A 15,934-nucleotide genomic window follows, 5' to 3' on the forward strand; every position below is an offset into this window, starting at 1 on the left:
TATCAGAGCGGGGGCCCACATGTCTGTGACAGAAGCCGGCCCAGTCAGCGTTGACCTCAGTCAACTGGTCAAAGTGGGGCTCCTGGGCCCACCAGTCAGTGGCTGGGGCCTGCCCAGTCAGCAGTTGACTGGGTCAACCCAGTCAACTGGGGCCCGTGGGGCCCACTGGCAGTGAGCCAGGGGTGGGGCCCGGCCGGCCACGTCGGCAGGGCACCGGAGAGGGGCTCCGGCGAGCTCCAATGCGGCGGCGAGGCGCGGGTGAGCTTCGGGTTTCGCCCACAGGGCATCCCCGGGGCTGTGGTTTGGCCCATTCGAACGGCCAGTCCACACCGCGTCGAATGGAGGTGGTGGCGTGGCTGGGGACGGCCGGGAACGTCGCCGGCGGCGAGTCAGGTGGTGGTGGGTTTCCGGTGAGCGGCGAACAGGGGGCTACGGGGCACGGCGAGAGCAGCAGACGCGCGCGTTGGGCCACTAGGAACCCTAGGAGCACGATGCGGCGCTCGGCCGCATGTGAAGGCGACCATGGCCACGACGCCGAGCTCGTCGGCGGCGAGGTTCTTCGGGCGAGCTACGGGAACGGGGCTACGGGCGTCGGAAAGCTCGGGAGAGAGAGGGGAAAGAAGCGCAGGCTCACAGTGCTCCTGCAGATGTGCTCAAGCATGCTCGAGGAGGGCTCGGTGCGGCGGAATCGACGGCGAAGCTCGTCAGAGAAGAGGAGGAAGACGGCAATGTAGGGGATGATGCAGAGGCGCTCCTGCTCGGGTGATTCGTCGGGGAGGAAGAGGAGGTCGAGGCGGTCCTTCTTGGCGCGGAGGAGAGGCGAGGCGGTGTCGGGGACCGCGTGTGTTACGCGGCAGGGCCACGGCAGCGCTCGGATGCGGTGGGGAATGGGAGAGGCGGAGAGGGCAAGTAGCAGCTCGTGGGGAAGGGGGCCGTCGCTGGCGTCCTTATCGTCCCCTCGGCGCTTGTAGCAGCGTGGCCGGCAAGGTGGTTCGGCGGCGACGCCCCTGTTGCGGTCTGAGACCGAGGAACAGGGCGGGGGGGGGGGGAGAGACCGCTGCGAGGGGGCACTGGGCTGGCTCGGGTGGGTTAGGTGGGCCGGCCCAGGTGGGTTCGGTCCAGGGAGGGGGGTTGCTCTCTCTCTCTCTTTGCTTTTTTCTTTTTTTTAATCTTTTACCCTTTTATTTATTTTCCTTTTCTGTTATAGTTTTGCATCCTATTATTTTAGTTTTAGTAAAATATATACTTTGTTTATAAATTAGTATTTCAAATTAGTCCATACTCAAAAGTCCAGTCCTCAATAAATTAGTTTGACATTTTATTAATTACAAAAGGTTTTTTAAATAATTATTTTGCTGCTGTTTTATTCATCTCATATTATTTAAACATTTTATAAAGGTGTGGTTTCTCCACCATAATTATCTATGCAATATTTGGTTCACTCCGAACAATTTAATTTTAATATTTGAAAACTTTTATTGTTTGCTTGATTTTGGATTTGAATTAGAATCGGTTTCGAACTAACGTGAGATTAACAACAATAACCGAGGTGACATGGCATCATTAATAGAGGGTTACTGTAGCTTAATTATCCGGGCGTCACATTCGCCTACTTCGAGCACCGCCGCCGCACTCCTAACCAAGCCGCCGCCGCCGTCAGGCCGCCGCGCCGCTCTTCTTTGGCCGCCGCCGCGGCTACCTCCGTAGCTGCCGCCGCTGCCCGTCCACCCCACTTCGTCTTCGTCCAAGCACCAGCCCGTCGCCAGCGTCGCCGTCATCTACCCCGACCACTTCGTCTACTCCGACCACCGTTGGTGACGTCGGCCCCGCGCCGATGGACACCGCAATCGTCGTCGAGTTCTTCTCTGCTAGCCCCTCCGACTTCTCCGACATGGCGTACAGCTCGTGCAGGTCCCTCGTCTACGCATGCCCGGTGCTGGCACCACCGATGCATGCCTTCATCCACGACGTGTCCCCGAACCTGGCAAGCCTGGTCGGCGCTTCGTCAACTTCGTCTTCGTCCGTCTACGCATGTCAGGTGCTGGCAACACCGGTGCGTGCCTTCGCCCATGATGTGTCCGGGCTTGGCAAACCCGTCGTGACGCGTCGTCAACAACATTTTCTTCCCGGCGCACCCCTACTTTGACACCACTGCGCCCAAGCTAACTCGGCACCCTCTTGCGCCCGCGGCTCCACGACGACTTCCTCGACACCGGCCATCCCGACTCGACATCGACCACGGCATTCTTCGTACGGCTACCTCGACCACGGCTCCACCACCCACGCTCTCGGCTACATCAACATTGGCACAAAGGGTTATCATCCGCTTGAGCAAACACGTCGGCTTCCTCTACAGTCAACGCGTCCGTGACGCGACACCGTCCACGATGCTTCCGATAGGACTGCGGGGGGATGTCAGTCCGTCGGCTGCTATTCTCTACAGTCTGACCGTCCGCGTCGCTCCTGTTGTTCGCAACGCTACCGCTACGACTGCGGGGGGATGTCAGTCCGTCGGCTGCTATTCTCTCCAGTCTGACCATCCGCGTCGCTCCTGTTGTTCGCAACGCTACCGCTACGACTGCGGGGGGATGTTAGAGATATATTTGGGTTACATATGTTTGGTAGTCTAGGATTTGTAATCCATCTCCTACCTTATCTCTAGGAGAGGCGTCTTGCCCTCCAAGCCTTATACTCAATATATACTCGCCCTCGAGGCTCAATAATACATCGATCATATTCCGCAACAATCTCTCTCCCTTCTAACAGGCTCTCCCGCCGATTTCTATTAAAGAAACCGCCCAAGATTACCCAGATACAGGTTATGCCAAAAACCGCCGTGGCTTTGTCGGAAAAATCCAACTAGATTTCCAATTACAATAACATTTCTTGCAATAAACAACCATCGCGATGTCGGCTAAGCAGCATAGGCGCACCGGTCATCAAACACTCCGGTCATCAAACACTGTATGTACATAATGCTTTATCAAAAATATTTTGCCGGATTAAAGTGGCCAAGACAAATGTAATTCAAATACCCCAGAGATTTTTTTTTGGGAAATGCACCGGAAAGGCACGTGTAAAAACCAGAGTGACATGTGAGCCCGCTGCTAGATTATCTCACCCGTGACAAATCAAATCAACAATGCATCTCACCGTCAAGAGGGAGGGTGGACAAATATTATAGGGAGTGCAGCTCATCTGAGAGCAACAATAACCGTGGCGAAAAGAGAGGCGGAATCTACCACCCATTATCTCTTCTTTTTTGCGGGATACCACCCATTATCTCAACACATACTATTTCAGGCATCCTTTTTAAGACAATAGGCCGTCCGGCTGATTCCTATTACAGAAGCCTTTGAAGATCATCAAGATATGGCTCTGCCAAATATCGCCGCGATGGGATAGCAAAAGTTCAATTGCATTTCCAGTTACAACAATATATACACGCTGAATACATAAGAGTCACTCAATACATAAAGAAGGGTCTTGACGTCTTGTGGAATGCACTAAAACAACATGCCAAAGGCTTCTGTAATAGGAATCGAGAGTGACATGCGGGTCTGATTGGATTCTCTCACATATGCCAAAGCAAAGTAACGAAACATCTCACCATTGACGGAGAGAGGGGGTGGACAAATATTATTGTCGAGAGCACATCTAATCAGATTTCAACAATGACCACATCGAAAAGAGAGACGCAATCTACCACCCTTTATCTCAAATACAGAGTTTATAATAACTTTTTAAAACAATGGGTCCTCGATGATTGCTATTAAATAATCTGTAAGGAAATAAAGTTATGGCAAATATCTGCAATGCTTTGTAGCAAACATCCAATGTCATTTTTCATCATCATCATCATCGTCAAAAACACATGGCAAAGGGAAACCCACGAGAGGGGGGAGGGGAAGGGTGGACAAATATCATCATCGTGTCCTACGAGTAGGAGCACGAGGGAGAGCGGCGCTCGGTCATCAGATCTACTCCTCCCTCCGCCACCGAGCAATTAAGCCAGCACAGTCCACGCCAGGAAAACCGTACGCACGCAGCAGTCACGCTCACTCTCCACTCCCCCATCCTCATCTCGCGGGAAACCCAGCCAGCCCAAGAAACCGGCCACGAGTCTCTCTCCCTCTCCCTCACTCTCTCTCTCTCTCTCTCTCTCTCTCTCTCTCCCTCTCCGTCCGTCCGGACGGAGCAAGAGCGAACAAGGCCGCGAGACTGACGGCCGGCCGGCTTCCAAACCGGGATTCGATCTTGATTCTTGTTTCCTGCAGGAGCCTAGCGGAGCTGACGGGCCGCCAGCCAGACCAGAGTCTGTGTGGATTTCGTTTCGTCCCGCTGGTTAATGCTTTCCCGAATTGCTCGTCCGCCTCGCCACCGCTGGGGCCGCCGCTGTCCTCCTCCCCACTGCCGGCGATTACTTCTTGCCTAATTTGCGCAGCCCCCCGGCGCGCTGTTGCCTGCTAGCCCCGCAAGGCCGCAATCCATCGCCCGCTCGTCGGCCGCCGCTCGATCGGTCGGTCGGTCGGTCAGTCAATCCCGGCCCCTGGATTGGAGTTCCCCCGGGACGGGGCCCATGCCGACGGGTTTGGTCGCGCATTTATAGCCCCCCTCCCTCCCCTCCTCGCTCCCTGGGCGAGCGAGATTGATCCTCCTCCCTGCCCTCGCGCCGCAAGTATCTGACAGGCGCGCTGATTTGGGGGGGATGGGCTGCTTCGGGTGCTTCGCCCCGGCGGCGCGCCGAGGGGCCGGCGACCTCAAGCCCTCCAAGCTCGCCCACCACTGCACCGACGACGACTCAGGTCATCTTCTTGACCGATTTCTGCCCGTCCCCGCCGCCACGCCCCCGCCTGGTGCAAAGCGCTCTTCTTTGTTTCTCATCTTTCTTATCCGTGTTGTGTTGTTGGGTCTCGGAGCAGTCGCGGACGCGCAGAGGAAGGTGGCGCCGGACGTGGGGAGCGGCTGCGCGCACAGCTTCACCTTCAAGGATCTGCTCGTCGCCACCGGCTACTTCAACGAGGCCAATTTCATCGGCGAGGGCGGCTTCGGCAAGGTGTACAAGGGCAAGATCTCCAAGACCAACTCGCAGGCGAGTCCCCACTCTTCCTCCCCTGTTCCACCTCTGTTCCTCCGGCGGCCCTGGTTTCCGGTGAAAGATTCGAGTGATTGTTTTCCTCCTTCTCACAGGGCGCTTCCGATGCGCAGATGGTGGCGGTGAAGCAGCTGGCGCGGGAGAGCGTGCAGGGCAGGAAGGAGTTCCTGGTGGAGGTGCTGATGCTCACGGTGCTCAGCCACCCCAACCTCGTCAGCCTCGTCGGCTTCTGCGCGCAGGGGGACGAGCGGCTGCTGGTCTACGAGTACATGCCCTTCGGCAGCCTCGAGAGCCACCTCTTTGGTAATACCTCTTCTCAGAATTCTTCAGACTTGCTCTCTGTTTTTGGTTCAGTTCATCTCTGCAATGCAGTTAATATGTATCGGTCTCTGTTTTTGGTGAAGTAAGCATAATGTGCGCTATGGTAGTTCTGTTTGTGTGGTAAACCTTCGCACTACCGGCACACGCTCTCTCGAAAGTAATTCGTGTGGATTCAGGAAATCAAAGGGGAAAAGAAACCATCTATGGTTTGGTTCCCCTTTCTCAGTTCTGGGAAAGAGGTGGCTTTGAGAATTTGCTTTTTTGGGATTCACTTTTGGGAACCATCCATGGTTGTGCTGCTGTCTGTTAGTCTATGATAACTTCTGATAGAGGTGGAAAATAAAAAGTCCAGTTACTATCACCAAACAAAATAGAAGGTTGTACTTTTGTCGAGAAAATAGAAGGCCGTACGCCAACTGTTCGAAGATTCTTCTTGTCCGGTGCACCGATATGAGGATTTATTGGAGTTTCACTTTCTCAGGATCATGGTTTTTTTTCCTTTAACTATGAAACAGATCGTATTTTGACCGGGTTACTCAGTTCATAAGAAAACAAATATTTAGTTGTCTTTATACCCAACCTACTCTTATAAAGATCTGGGTTGGTGGTGGTCCATTCACCCTCATCAAGATTTCCTGTTGTGTTATTAGGACATTACCTGTTGTCATCCATTATGTGGAGGACATAAGGTTCATTCAACTGATGTATGCTTTGAGATATGGGCAATAGCACCCAGAGAATAAATTATATTAAGAAGAACCGAGCACCCTGCTGACGCCAGGCCTCGAACGCGGGTGGGCGAGCAGCAAGCGCGCAGACTCGCGCTCCTAGCCAGGCGAGCGATGCTCAGTTCTCTTTCTTTTTAGCTTTTATTATCTGCTTTAATAGAATTCAGAATGCCTATTCTTCTACATGTTGAAGTATTCATTTCTACAAAAATCGTGAAGAAACAATAGGCAGATATTTTATCTGTATCAACTGTTGGTGCATAAACCACCCTTGAGCACCCTGCTGATGCTGGGCCTTGAACGTGGGTTGGCGAACAACGAGTGCGCAGACCCACGCTCCTAGCCAAACGAGCAGTGTTTGGTTCTCTCTTTGTTTGTCTCTCTTATTCTCTACTTTAATAGAACTCAGGGTGCTATCTATTCTTCTGTATGTCGAAGTATTCATTTCTTCAAAAATTGTGAAGAAACAATTAGACAGATAATTACGCAGACCCGCGCTCCTAGCCAATCGAGCGTTGGTCGGTTCTCTTTCTTTGTCTTTTTTATTATCTGCTTTACTAGAATTAGGATGCTATCTATTCTTCTATATCTCGAAGTATTCATTCCTACAAAAATCATGAAGAAACAATAAGGCAGATCTTTTTTCTGTATTAATTGTTCGTGCATCAACCAATCTTTAGCACCCTGCTGACACTGGTCCTCGAACGCGGGTCGGTGAGCAACGAGCACGCAGACCTGTCCTAGCCAATCGGGCTATGCTCGGTTCTCTTTCTATGTCGTTTTTATTATCTGCTTTAATAGAATCCAGGATGCTATATATCTTTTATATGTTGAAGTTTTCATTTCTTCAAAAATCGTGAAGAAACAATAGGGTTGGTATTTTTTCTCTATGAATTGTCGGTGCACCTAGACAATCGAGCGTTGCTCGGTTCTTTTTCTATGTCGCTTTCATTTTCTGCTTTAATAGAATTCAGGTCTATCTTTTATATGTTGAAGTTTCTATTTCTACAAAAATCATGAAGAAACAATATGGCAGGTATTTTTTCTGTATTAATTGTTGGTGAATCAACCAACCTTCCACCTCCGTTTCTTAGTGCATGGATTCAGATTGGAATTTTGTGTTTTTTAGTACTTGATTGCAATCCGGATTTTGTATTTAAGAAAGTCAAAGTTGGGACAAAGATATAAGTTAAAAAAGGTCAGACATAGTATAGTATATCCATGCACTATAATGTTCGAGAATAATAGGGGCAATAGCTCCCCACCGTTTAAAATATACTGCAGTACTACTTTGCATTCCCCATATGTCCTCTGCCATCGCCTTTGTCTTCCTGATTTGTTTGCTTGTAAAGCTGAATACTTGGCAAGATTTCTGAAACTATGGGTATGCTGTCTCCTCTTTCAAGGGATGAAAGTCAGGGGACAATGTAGTTTGTTATTGTCATTTATGTTCATGTCCATTTACAAACACTATTAAGTATTGAGTGTGATGGTAACGCCTCCTGTACTGGAGCGACTGACCCGAGTTCGAAGCCTGAGTCTTGCATAAAAAAATTCCCTCTCGATGGCACGCACAGCGACACCATCCCACGTGAGGGTTGAGTTTTTTTTTTGTGTGTGTGTATAGTTAGTAAGTTGGTAAGTATTATTGGCTAATCACTTAGTTGGGTAGTGTGAAGTGTGAACCATCCATTCTGGTGTATTCTGGAAAACTACAAAATAAACTGGTTTCAGCGTGCAATCCGCACAAAAACTTTGTCATACTCGCTTATGAGTTTCTTACCTGAAAAGCAACCTTTTTGATGATTGATCATTTTCCTACATGCCAAAATTATTGAGCACGTAATGCCTAAGGTTAGCCAGAATTGTCCCCACGGAAATTATTGAAGCTCTCAGGTCCTCGTGCTTTGTCTCATGCCTCAACATCACATGGTCTGCACAATGATAGCAGTACTAGGTGATGGGCATGATGTGAACCATCTGAACTTTTCTGCAAAGTTCCTTTATTTTCCTAACATGTAATCTGTTTCAGTGATGTGCTCTTGCTAAACTTAGGCCAATACTTCCAGTCTTCCAAAAATGTGTTTTCGTAACTCTTAACTCGACTTGATTTTTTTTATCTAACCGTTCGCGTACTTTCTGTTTCTTGTCTCATCTAAACATCATGTACACTTCATTCACTGATAGAAATTTTCACTTTTGAACAGATGTGCCTCATGGCAAGCCACCACTCGACTGGAATACACGAGTGAAGATAGCTGTTGGGGTAGCAGAAGGGCTCTCATACCTGCACAACGTGGCAGACCCACCGATCATTTACCGCGACATGAAAGCTGCCAACATTCTGCTGGATGAGGACTTCAGCCCGAAGCTCTCCGATTTTGGACTGGCAAAAGTTGGGCCCGTTGGTGACAGGACTCATGTGTCTACCAGGGTCATGGGCACCTATGGATACTGCGCTCCTGATTACGTGGTGAGTGGCAAGCTTACCATGAAATCCGACATCTACAGCTTTGGTGTTCTTCTGTTGGAGCTGATCACCGGGAGGAGGATCTATGATGCTTCGAGGCCTAAGCCAGAGCAGAGTTTGCTAACATGGGTAAGCAGTTCTACCTCGTTCCATACTTTATATGCATCCTCTCAGAATCTGTCTGCAGAATAGCTGTCTTTTCTTAGAATCCAATTATATCTTGACAGTACTCCGTTTTCATAGACATGTTAATTTTCCTTCTATTTAGATGATGTTCACATGAGTTTCTCTGTTCCTTGGCAAAGGAAAAAAAACATACATTTTTACCCGCATTGCATCATTGCCGCCATTGAACATAAAATTCGGAACGGTTAATTTGAGTATCATCAAATTTGGTTCTGTAAAGCACTGGAGGCTTATTAACACCTTCATTGGTATTTATCTTTCTGCAGTCAAGACCATTTATGCATGACAAGAGGAAATTCCACCGGCTGGCCGACCCAGCGCTCCGCGGCAGCTACCCGCCGTCGGCGCTCAACCAGCTGGTGGTGATCAGCATCATGTGCCTGCAGGACCAGCCCCACGTCCGCCCCATTATCGCAGACGTCGCGATAGGCCTGAACCATGTCGCCAGCCAGCCCTATGCTTCCCTGGCCTCCATGGGCTCCCCGGCATACAGCGGCTCACCGCAGTACAGCCGCACGCCGTCCAGGCGGCGAGGAGGCGGCGGCGGCAGCAGGAGGGTCTCGCAGTACGCGTCCTAGCCTCCTATAGGCCTCACTGGGCCTGGCGAGAGAGATGAGTGCGGTCGGTAGGTCGTTGAACAACCTGAAACTGTCGAAATGTCATAGAGTCGCGGCAGAGGGCTGTATGAGAGAGAAACTGTTGAAATGTCATAGAGTTGCAGCTGACTGTGTGTGTGACTGTTGGTTTTTTTCGTTTTTTCGTGTTGTCGGTTGGTTCTAGCAGCTTCATAAATTGTGTGGCGATTTTGTACATATGATCAGTCATGCGTATTGGTCACTCCTGGGATGACAGGGAAACAGCAATGTATTTGCTGTTTGGATTTTTGGTCAGGTTGTTATTGTCATCATTAAGTCATGCGTATTACTCCCTCCGTTTCATAATATAAGAATGTTTTTCAAGCTAACATAGTTTGAGAAACGTTCTTATATTATGGGACAGAGGAAGTAAGTTTTTTCTTCAAAAGAGCAATGCTATTATTACGTAGGTGTTACCGTGTTTTACATAAAACCTAGTACGTATTAGTTCACTTGGGCGACGGTTATTAGCCCGATTTGTTCTAGTTTGTTGCGACTCTCACATGTCACAACACATAAGATTTAAGTAAAAGTATTGCGTAGGAATAGGATTTCTGCTTCCAAACAAGAGAAAAAGTATCAATGTCGATGATCCAGTGGAAGATATTGTGCTTGCACATGTGGGCAGAGTTTCTTCAGACTGACAAATACTCCGTGTGACGCAAGACATATATAGAGATGACGGACCAAATCTACACAAGGGAAGGGACAAAAGGGTTGATGAAATAGGTGTGACTAGGTCTCAATCGACTAAGAATTAACCAAATCGACTTTTTTCTTTTTCGTATTCTTTGTCACTTGGTCTTAGTCGATTGAGATTTAGCAATCTCGTAGTAAATAGCTAGTACAACCGCAAAACTAAAAATAGATCGTCGTTTTCTTGGACATCCGCAAAAATAAATGGACCTTGGAACATGCGCCATGTCGAGTGGTGGTGAAACAGGAATGTGCCCAAAATCATTGTGGCGTGTTATCTTAATTATCCATTTTTTTGACGCGTCAACGGTGGGCTTACGCTGGCCTGAACTTATATTACCGAAACCAAGGTCATTACAGAGAGTAGAGTTACAACTTTGCAGGGGGTGGTGTAGGGAAAAGAAAGAAAGCAGGAAAAAAAAAGGGATTACACGGGGGCTATAATCTTGCAGCTAGGTGAGACAACATAGCGCCACAGTCACGGAGAAGAGTGTGGCCGCATCGATGAGACCAAAGCGCAAGGTCGTCCGCCGCGGCCATGGCAATGTTGTGATGCCTAGGGTTTCATTGTGAAAAACTTTGGCATTACGACGTTTCCAGGAATTCCAAAGAATATCAATTATCACGATTGAACGCACTTTGTGGCTGAGAGTTCCCCTCCAAACGTCTTCCAGGTTGTCCGGAGACCCATTATATAAGCTTCCCAGCTCGTCCAGAGAGGCTGGAGCAAGGGGCAGCGAGGAAGAAGGTGTGTGCTGCTCTCACAAGCCCCGCGGAATGAGCAAGCATTAGAGACTGCGATTTATTAATTCTGTATTTATTTCTAAGATAAGGTCTTAAATAGTTTGTGCCTTGCATTTTTTTAGAGCAGTGCTATACGGACGACACCCCTGCACCCGATTGTGAACGATTGATCAAATCATCCCTTAGATTGGATCATTTTCAAAATAAGCACCGTTTTTTTCTTGGCGGGGTCAAAATCAGCACCGTTGAAGATAGGCATCGTTCAGATTTCGTTCGTGGACTGCCGTGTGCAGAGCAGTTTCATTCTTTTTGAACATTTACTGCTTTTTTTACAAGTGTAGTACTCCCTCCATAAATTAATATAAAAGCATTTAGAATACTAAAGTAGTGATCTAAACACTCTTATATTAGCTTACAGAGGGAGTACTAGGCAATGTAATAAACGCCGGAGATACAATAAGCAAGCACGGCGTGTATACATGTGGAAGGTGATGGTATTCAAATATTGCTGTCAACTTCAGGCAACCAAACGGCTATCCACGCTACTTCACGATTTTAAGACAGCAGAAGGCAGGGATTAAACGCCAAGAGACAGTAACTAATAGATCCGCTAAGAAGCACTTATGTAGTATCTTCTCCCGGTTACGGGAGAATGAACATGCGTGTTCAAGTAGCTTGTAAAAATGGTAAAAGCATCAGTTGATCAGATGGCCGAGTTGGTCTAAGGCGCCAGATTAAGGCTCTGGTCCGAAAGGGCGTGGGTTCAAATCCCACTCTGGTCAAATTTCCTTTTTTTTCTAAAAAAAAGGAAAAAAAGAAAAAGAAACGCACAACCATATACAGTATATGTATCTTAAGTTGATGGAGTTTGACTTAGCCATGGTTTTTCAATTTCCATGCATGCACACGAGACGAAGCAACCAGCGCGATCACCACCACCAACCCCACGAGGCACATCGAAGCAGCAGCCAGGAGCACTTGCACACTTGCACTGACCAGCCAACGCGCCCGACCGCCCGTCAGCGCCAGGTGTTCCCTCCAATGCGCACGTCACCGGCCGGGAATTGCCCCTCGACCCTCCTCCCTCCCGTCTGAACACGGCTGCGGCGGTGAACTCACTTGGCCCCTACTGCATGTCCTCGGCCACGACCAGTTCACTTCCCTGGCGCCATCGACCTCGCGTCCTCGCCTTGTCAACGTCGGCCACAGCCCAACTGCATATACATAAGCAAACGCGCGCACACGATCACCTAACACCAGTGCACACACGCGCGCGCGCACGGAAACAGCCAGAAGAAGAAGAAGAGGAGGCAAGCTAGATCGGCTAGCATGGGGAACTGCCTGCGGTCCGGCGGCAAGCCCCCAAGTCCACCGGCCACCAGGGAGAGCGGCGGCGGCGGCGGGAGGGAGGAGGAGTCGTTGGCGTCGTACCGCGGGTGGCCGAGCGCGGGCTCGGGCGGGCGTGTCCTGGACGCGCCGAGGCTGCGGGTGTTCACGCTGGCGGAGCTGCGGGCGGTGACGCGCGGGTTCAAGCCGGAGATGGTGCTCGGGGAGGGCGGCTTCGGGCGGGTCTACAAGGGCTGGGTCGACGACCGCACCCTCCACCCGGCCAAGAGCTCCGCCGGCGTCGTCGTCGCCGTCAAGAGGCTCAACGCCGAGAGCGTCCAGGGCCTGCAGGAGTGGCAGGTGAGCTCATCTCATCCCCCGGCCGCCGGTTTCTGTTGCTTGCCTTGCCTGCCTCTCTCGGCTCCATTTCCCTTCCGAGTTGATCCAGTCAGCCTCTCTCGTCCCATCCATGGCATTTTTACTGGTCAATTTGCAGTTGATTAATTTTGTCTCCGAGTTGCAATAGCAACAGGGAAGGAGAAACCCATCCCTTTCCCTGCGGAATATTTCCCTGCGGCTCACCACTCTTGAGCTACTCCTTGTCGTGGCCTGTCAAGTGTCATCGGTGTACTAGTCTGGTCAACCCTGCATGTACCTAGCTGATAAGTAATTCGCGTGCCATTGCCACCAAGCAACGAGCTGCATTTTTCAACTCCATTCCATCCATGGTCTGCTTCCAACATGCTTCTAAACCCATACTACTGTTTAAATCCGTGATTCTTTTTAACACGTGCGGTACAATCTCAAATGCTTACTACATACACGCACATGCATTCACATCTATGAACACACGCTGTACAACCTACACCTATGAACACCCCGTCAGCACACATTTTGAAGTCTCATAAAATTTTGAAAAAAATACACACGAACATTGAAGTGTATACTAAATTTGTGTAAAGTTTCATGATCAAATGCGCTGGCAGGGAAGAAAAATCACATCCCTTTCTACTCGCCGCGCTTCAGCTAGTCGTTGTCTTGGCCTGTCGGTGTACAAGTCTAGTCAACCCTGTGTGTAACCTAGCTGATAAGTAATTCGCGTGCCAATGCCAAAGAAGCAACAGGCTGCACTTTCCAGCTCCATGTGCTTGTTGGTTTGCTTCCAACATGCTGCTTCTAAATTCATACCAACTGTCTAAATCTATGATTCTAATCCCGCAAAAAAAAAATCCATGATTATATTTGAGTATTTGACGAAAAAACACGATTTTGGACAGTCAAACTATAGCTTGTATTTTGAATTGTAGGTGCTAGTATGTATGTACCTTGGCTATGATTGGGACAAAACATGCAATGCCTGAAAATCCCTTTTCTCGTACGCTTGGGTTGGTTGATTCGTTTTCCTGCTCAATTTGCACTTCAATAACTTTGTTTGCACCAAAATACTGCTACTTTTGTAAAAGTAGCATAAACATATAAAAATTACACATGGACTAAGTCGATTTTCATGAGTGGATTTCTTGCTCCTGGGCTCCATGGCATATTTCGGAAAATAAACAAACAAAGTCATATTTTAAAGTTTCATAAAACTCTGAAAAAAATACATATGAACATGGAGTTGTACTCCCTCTGTAAAGAAATATAAGATCGTTTCATGATCAATACACTTTTGTGTGAGCTGCATAAAAGAATAAACTTTTATAGTGAGTAGTGCATGTGCTAGAAAGACATGATTTGTTTTTTGCGTACCTTGAATGAAAATGTATTTCACCATGGAAATTTATGTAGATGTAGTATACATTCCTAGATTCGTGCGTATTTTATTTTTTATTTTTTAAACATCAATTTTATTTTCTTTTTTGTATTTTTCAAAAATCCAGCTCTCATGGAGCCCGGGATGCAAAAGCCAAACAAAAATCCATCCCTTTCTGTTACTGTTACTACGTACTCCCTCTATTTCAAAATAGATGACTCAACTTTGTACAAAGTTAGTACAAAGTTGGATCATCTATTTTGGAACGGAGGGAGTACATGATAATGTCAATGGAGAACATTTCCCTGCGGGTTCACCCCTTTCCAGCTAGTCGTTGTCTTGGCCTATGGCCTATCGGTGTGTGTACAATTCTGGTCAACCCCCTATAGTTGACAATTAGTAAGCGTGCCAATTAATGCCAGCAAGGAACAAGCTGCATTTTTCAACCCCATCCATTTGCTGGTTAATTTGCTTCTAATCCATGCCGTCCCTAGCTCGTCGTCGTCCCAGCTGTCCATGTTCATTTGGGTTGTGTGCTCTTTGGCACTACTGGCCAGCGCATGAGCTGGGTTTCACTTTTAGTTTAAAAAGAAAAATTTCAGCACCAACGGAAATCATCGAAATTCAGTGATTCTGGCCAATGCTTGAGTTAAATGTTTGAAATTTGTAAACTATTTTGAAAAATATTTTAATTCATGTGTACTACTGAAATATTTGGGTCGAAAGGTAACTATTTGAGTGTCTGCTGAAATTATGAAATTCAGTGAATTTCATTGGAATTTCACTGAAATTGAAAACCTCACCGGCGTGCTGTGCTAACGTGGCAACTTGTTTTCTTTTGTATGGCACAAGTGCAGTCGGAGGTGAACTTCCTGGGGCGGCTGCAGCACCCGAACCTGGTGAGGCTGCTGGGCTACTGCGGCGACGGCGAGGACCGCGACCTCCTCCTCGTCTACGAGTTCATGCCCAAGGGCAGCCTCGAGAACCACCTCTTCCGAAGTACGCAATCCACTCCACCATGCATGCATCCATCGCCATTCATCGATCCATCCACACGCTGCACTTTGCTCTTCGCTGACCTCTCCTCGACCCATGCATGGCGCAGGGGGCGGCTCGTTCGAGCCGCTGTCGTGGGCGACGAGGCTGAAGATCGCCGCGGGCGCGGCGCGGGGGCTGGCGTTCCTGCACTCGCCGGAGACGCAGATCATCTACCGGGACTTCAAGGCGTCCAACATCCTCCTCGACCACGACTTCGCCCCCAAGCTGTCCGACTTCGGGCTGGCCAAGAGCGGGCCGGCGGCGGGGCGGTCGCACGTCACCACGCGGGTCATGGGCAGCTACGGCTACGCGGCGCCCGAGTACGTCGCCACGGGCCACCTCTACGTCAAGAGCGACGTCTACGGCTTCGGCGTGGTGCTGCTGGAGCTGCTCACGGGGCTCCGCGCGCACGACCCCAACCGGCCCACCCACCAGGCCAACCTCGTCGAGTGGGCGCGCCCCTACATCGCCGGCGGCAGGAAGCTCACCGGGCTCATGGATCAGAGGCTTGCCGGCCAGTACCCGCCCAAGGCGGCGCTCCGGGCCGCCAGGCTCGCGCACCGCTGCCTCTGCGGCGACCCCAAGGCCCGGCCCTCCATGGACGACGTCGTCGCCAAGCTCGAGGAGATCGACGCCAGAGGGAGCCGCGGACTCGCTCCCGCCGAGGCCGCGGCCCGTCCCGGCGGCAGCACAAAGGTCGCCGTACCGCGGTTCCTCCAACTCCAAGCCGGCCTGACGACGAACTGATAATTCCATCAGTTAACGAACGGTCTTTCATTAGTTTCTGAATTTCTTTGTCAGTTAGGCAGTTTTGTTTTGCTTTATACTACTTGATTTTGAATTACTAAGTCACTGCCGCACTTGTGGCTTTGTATTCTTGTGTACTTTGTCTAGTAACACAAAATAGCAGGCATATTCCAATGCACATTCAGAGAAAAAAGA

The 15,934-nt window shown here is 49.4% G+C and overlaps 1 protein-coding gene, 1 non-coding gene and 1 pseudogene across 3 annotated transcripts; all 3 read left to right on the plus strand.

Annotated features, from left to right (window-relative positions):
* Positions 1 to 4,028: 4,028 nt before the first annotated feature.
* Positions 4,029 to 9,690, plus strand: LOC123098872 (probable serine/threonine-protein kinase PBL21). Of its 2 annotated transcripts, none has more exons than XM_044520949.1 (5): positions 4,029 to 4,805; positions 4,923 to 5,092; positions 5,191 to 5,398; positions 8,352 to 8,743; positions 9,067 to 9,690. In XM_044520949.1, the coding sequence occupies exons 1-5, from the start codon at positions 4,709 to 4,711 to the stop codon at positions 9,376 to 9,378; spliced, it is 1,179 nt and encodes a 392-aa protein (XP_044376884.1). In that variant the 5' UTR covers positions 4,029 to 4,708; the 3' UTR covers positions 9,379 to 9,690. The 2 variants fall into 2 exon arrangements, with proteins under 2 accessions (XP_044376884.1, XP_044376885.1); XM_044520950.1 differs by having other exon boundaries at positions 5,209 to 5,398.
* Positions 9,691 to 11,576: 1,886 nt separating this feature from the next.
* Positions 11,577 to 11,657, plus strand: TRNAL-AAG (transfer RNA leucine (anticodon AAG)). The gene has a single exon. It is a non-coding gene; the product is annotated as a tRNA-Leu (tRNA).
* Positions 11,658 to 12,214: 557 nt separating this feature from the next.
* On the plus strand, positions 12,215 to 15,795 carry LOC123098875 (uncharacterized; annotated as a pseudogene).
* The last annotated feature ends 139 nt before the right edge of the window (positions 15,796 to 15,934 follow it).

The sequence above is a fragment of the Triticum aestivum genome, chromosome 4D (assembly GCF_018294505.1).
Source record: "Triticum aestivum cultivar Chinese Spring chromosome 4D, IWGSC CS RefSeq v2.1, whole genome shotgun sequence".
NCBI lineage: Eukaryota > Viridiplantae > Streptophyta > Magnoliopsida > Poales > Poaceae > Triticum > Triticum aestivum.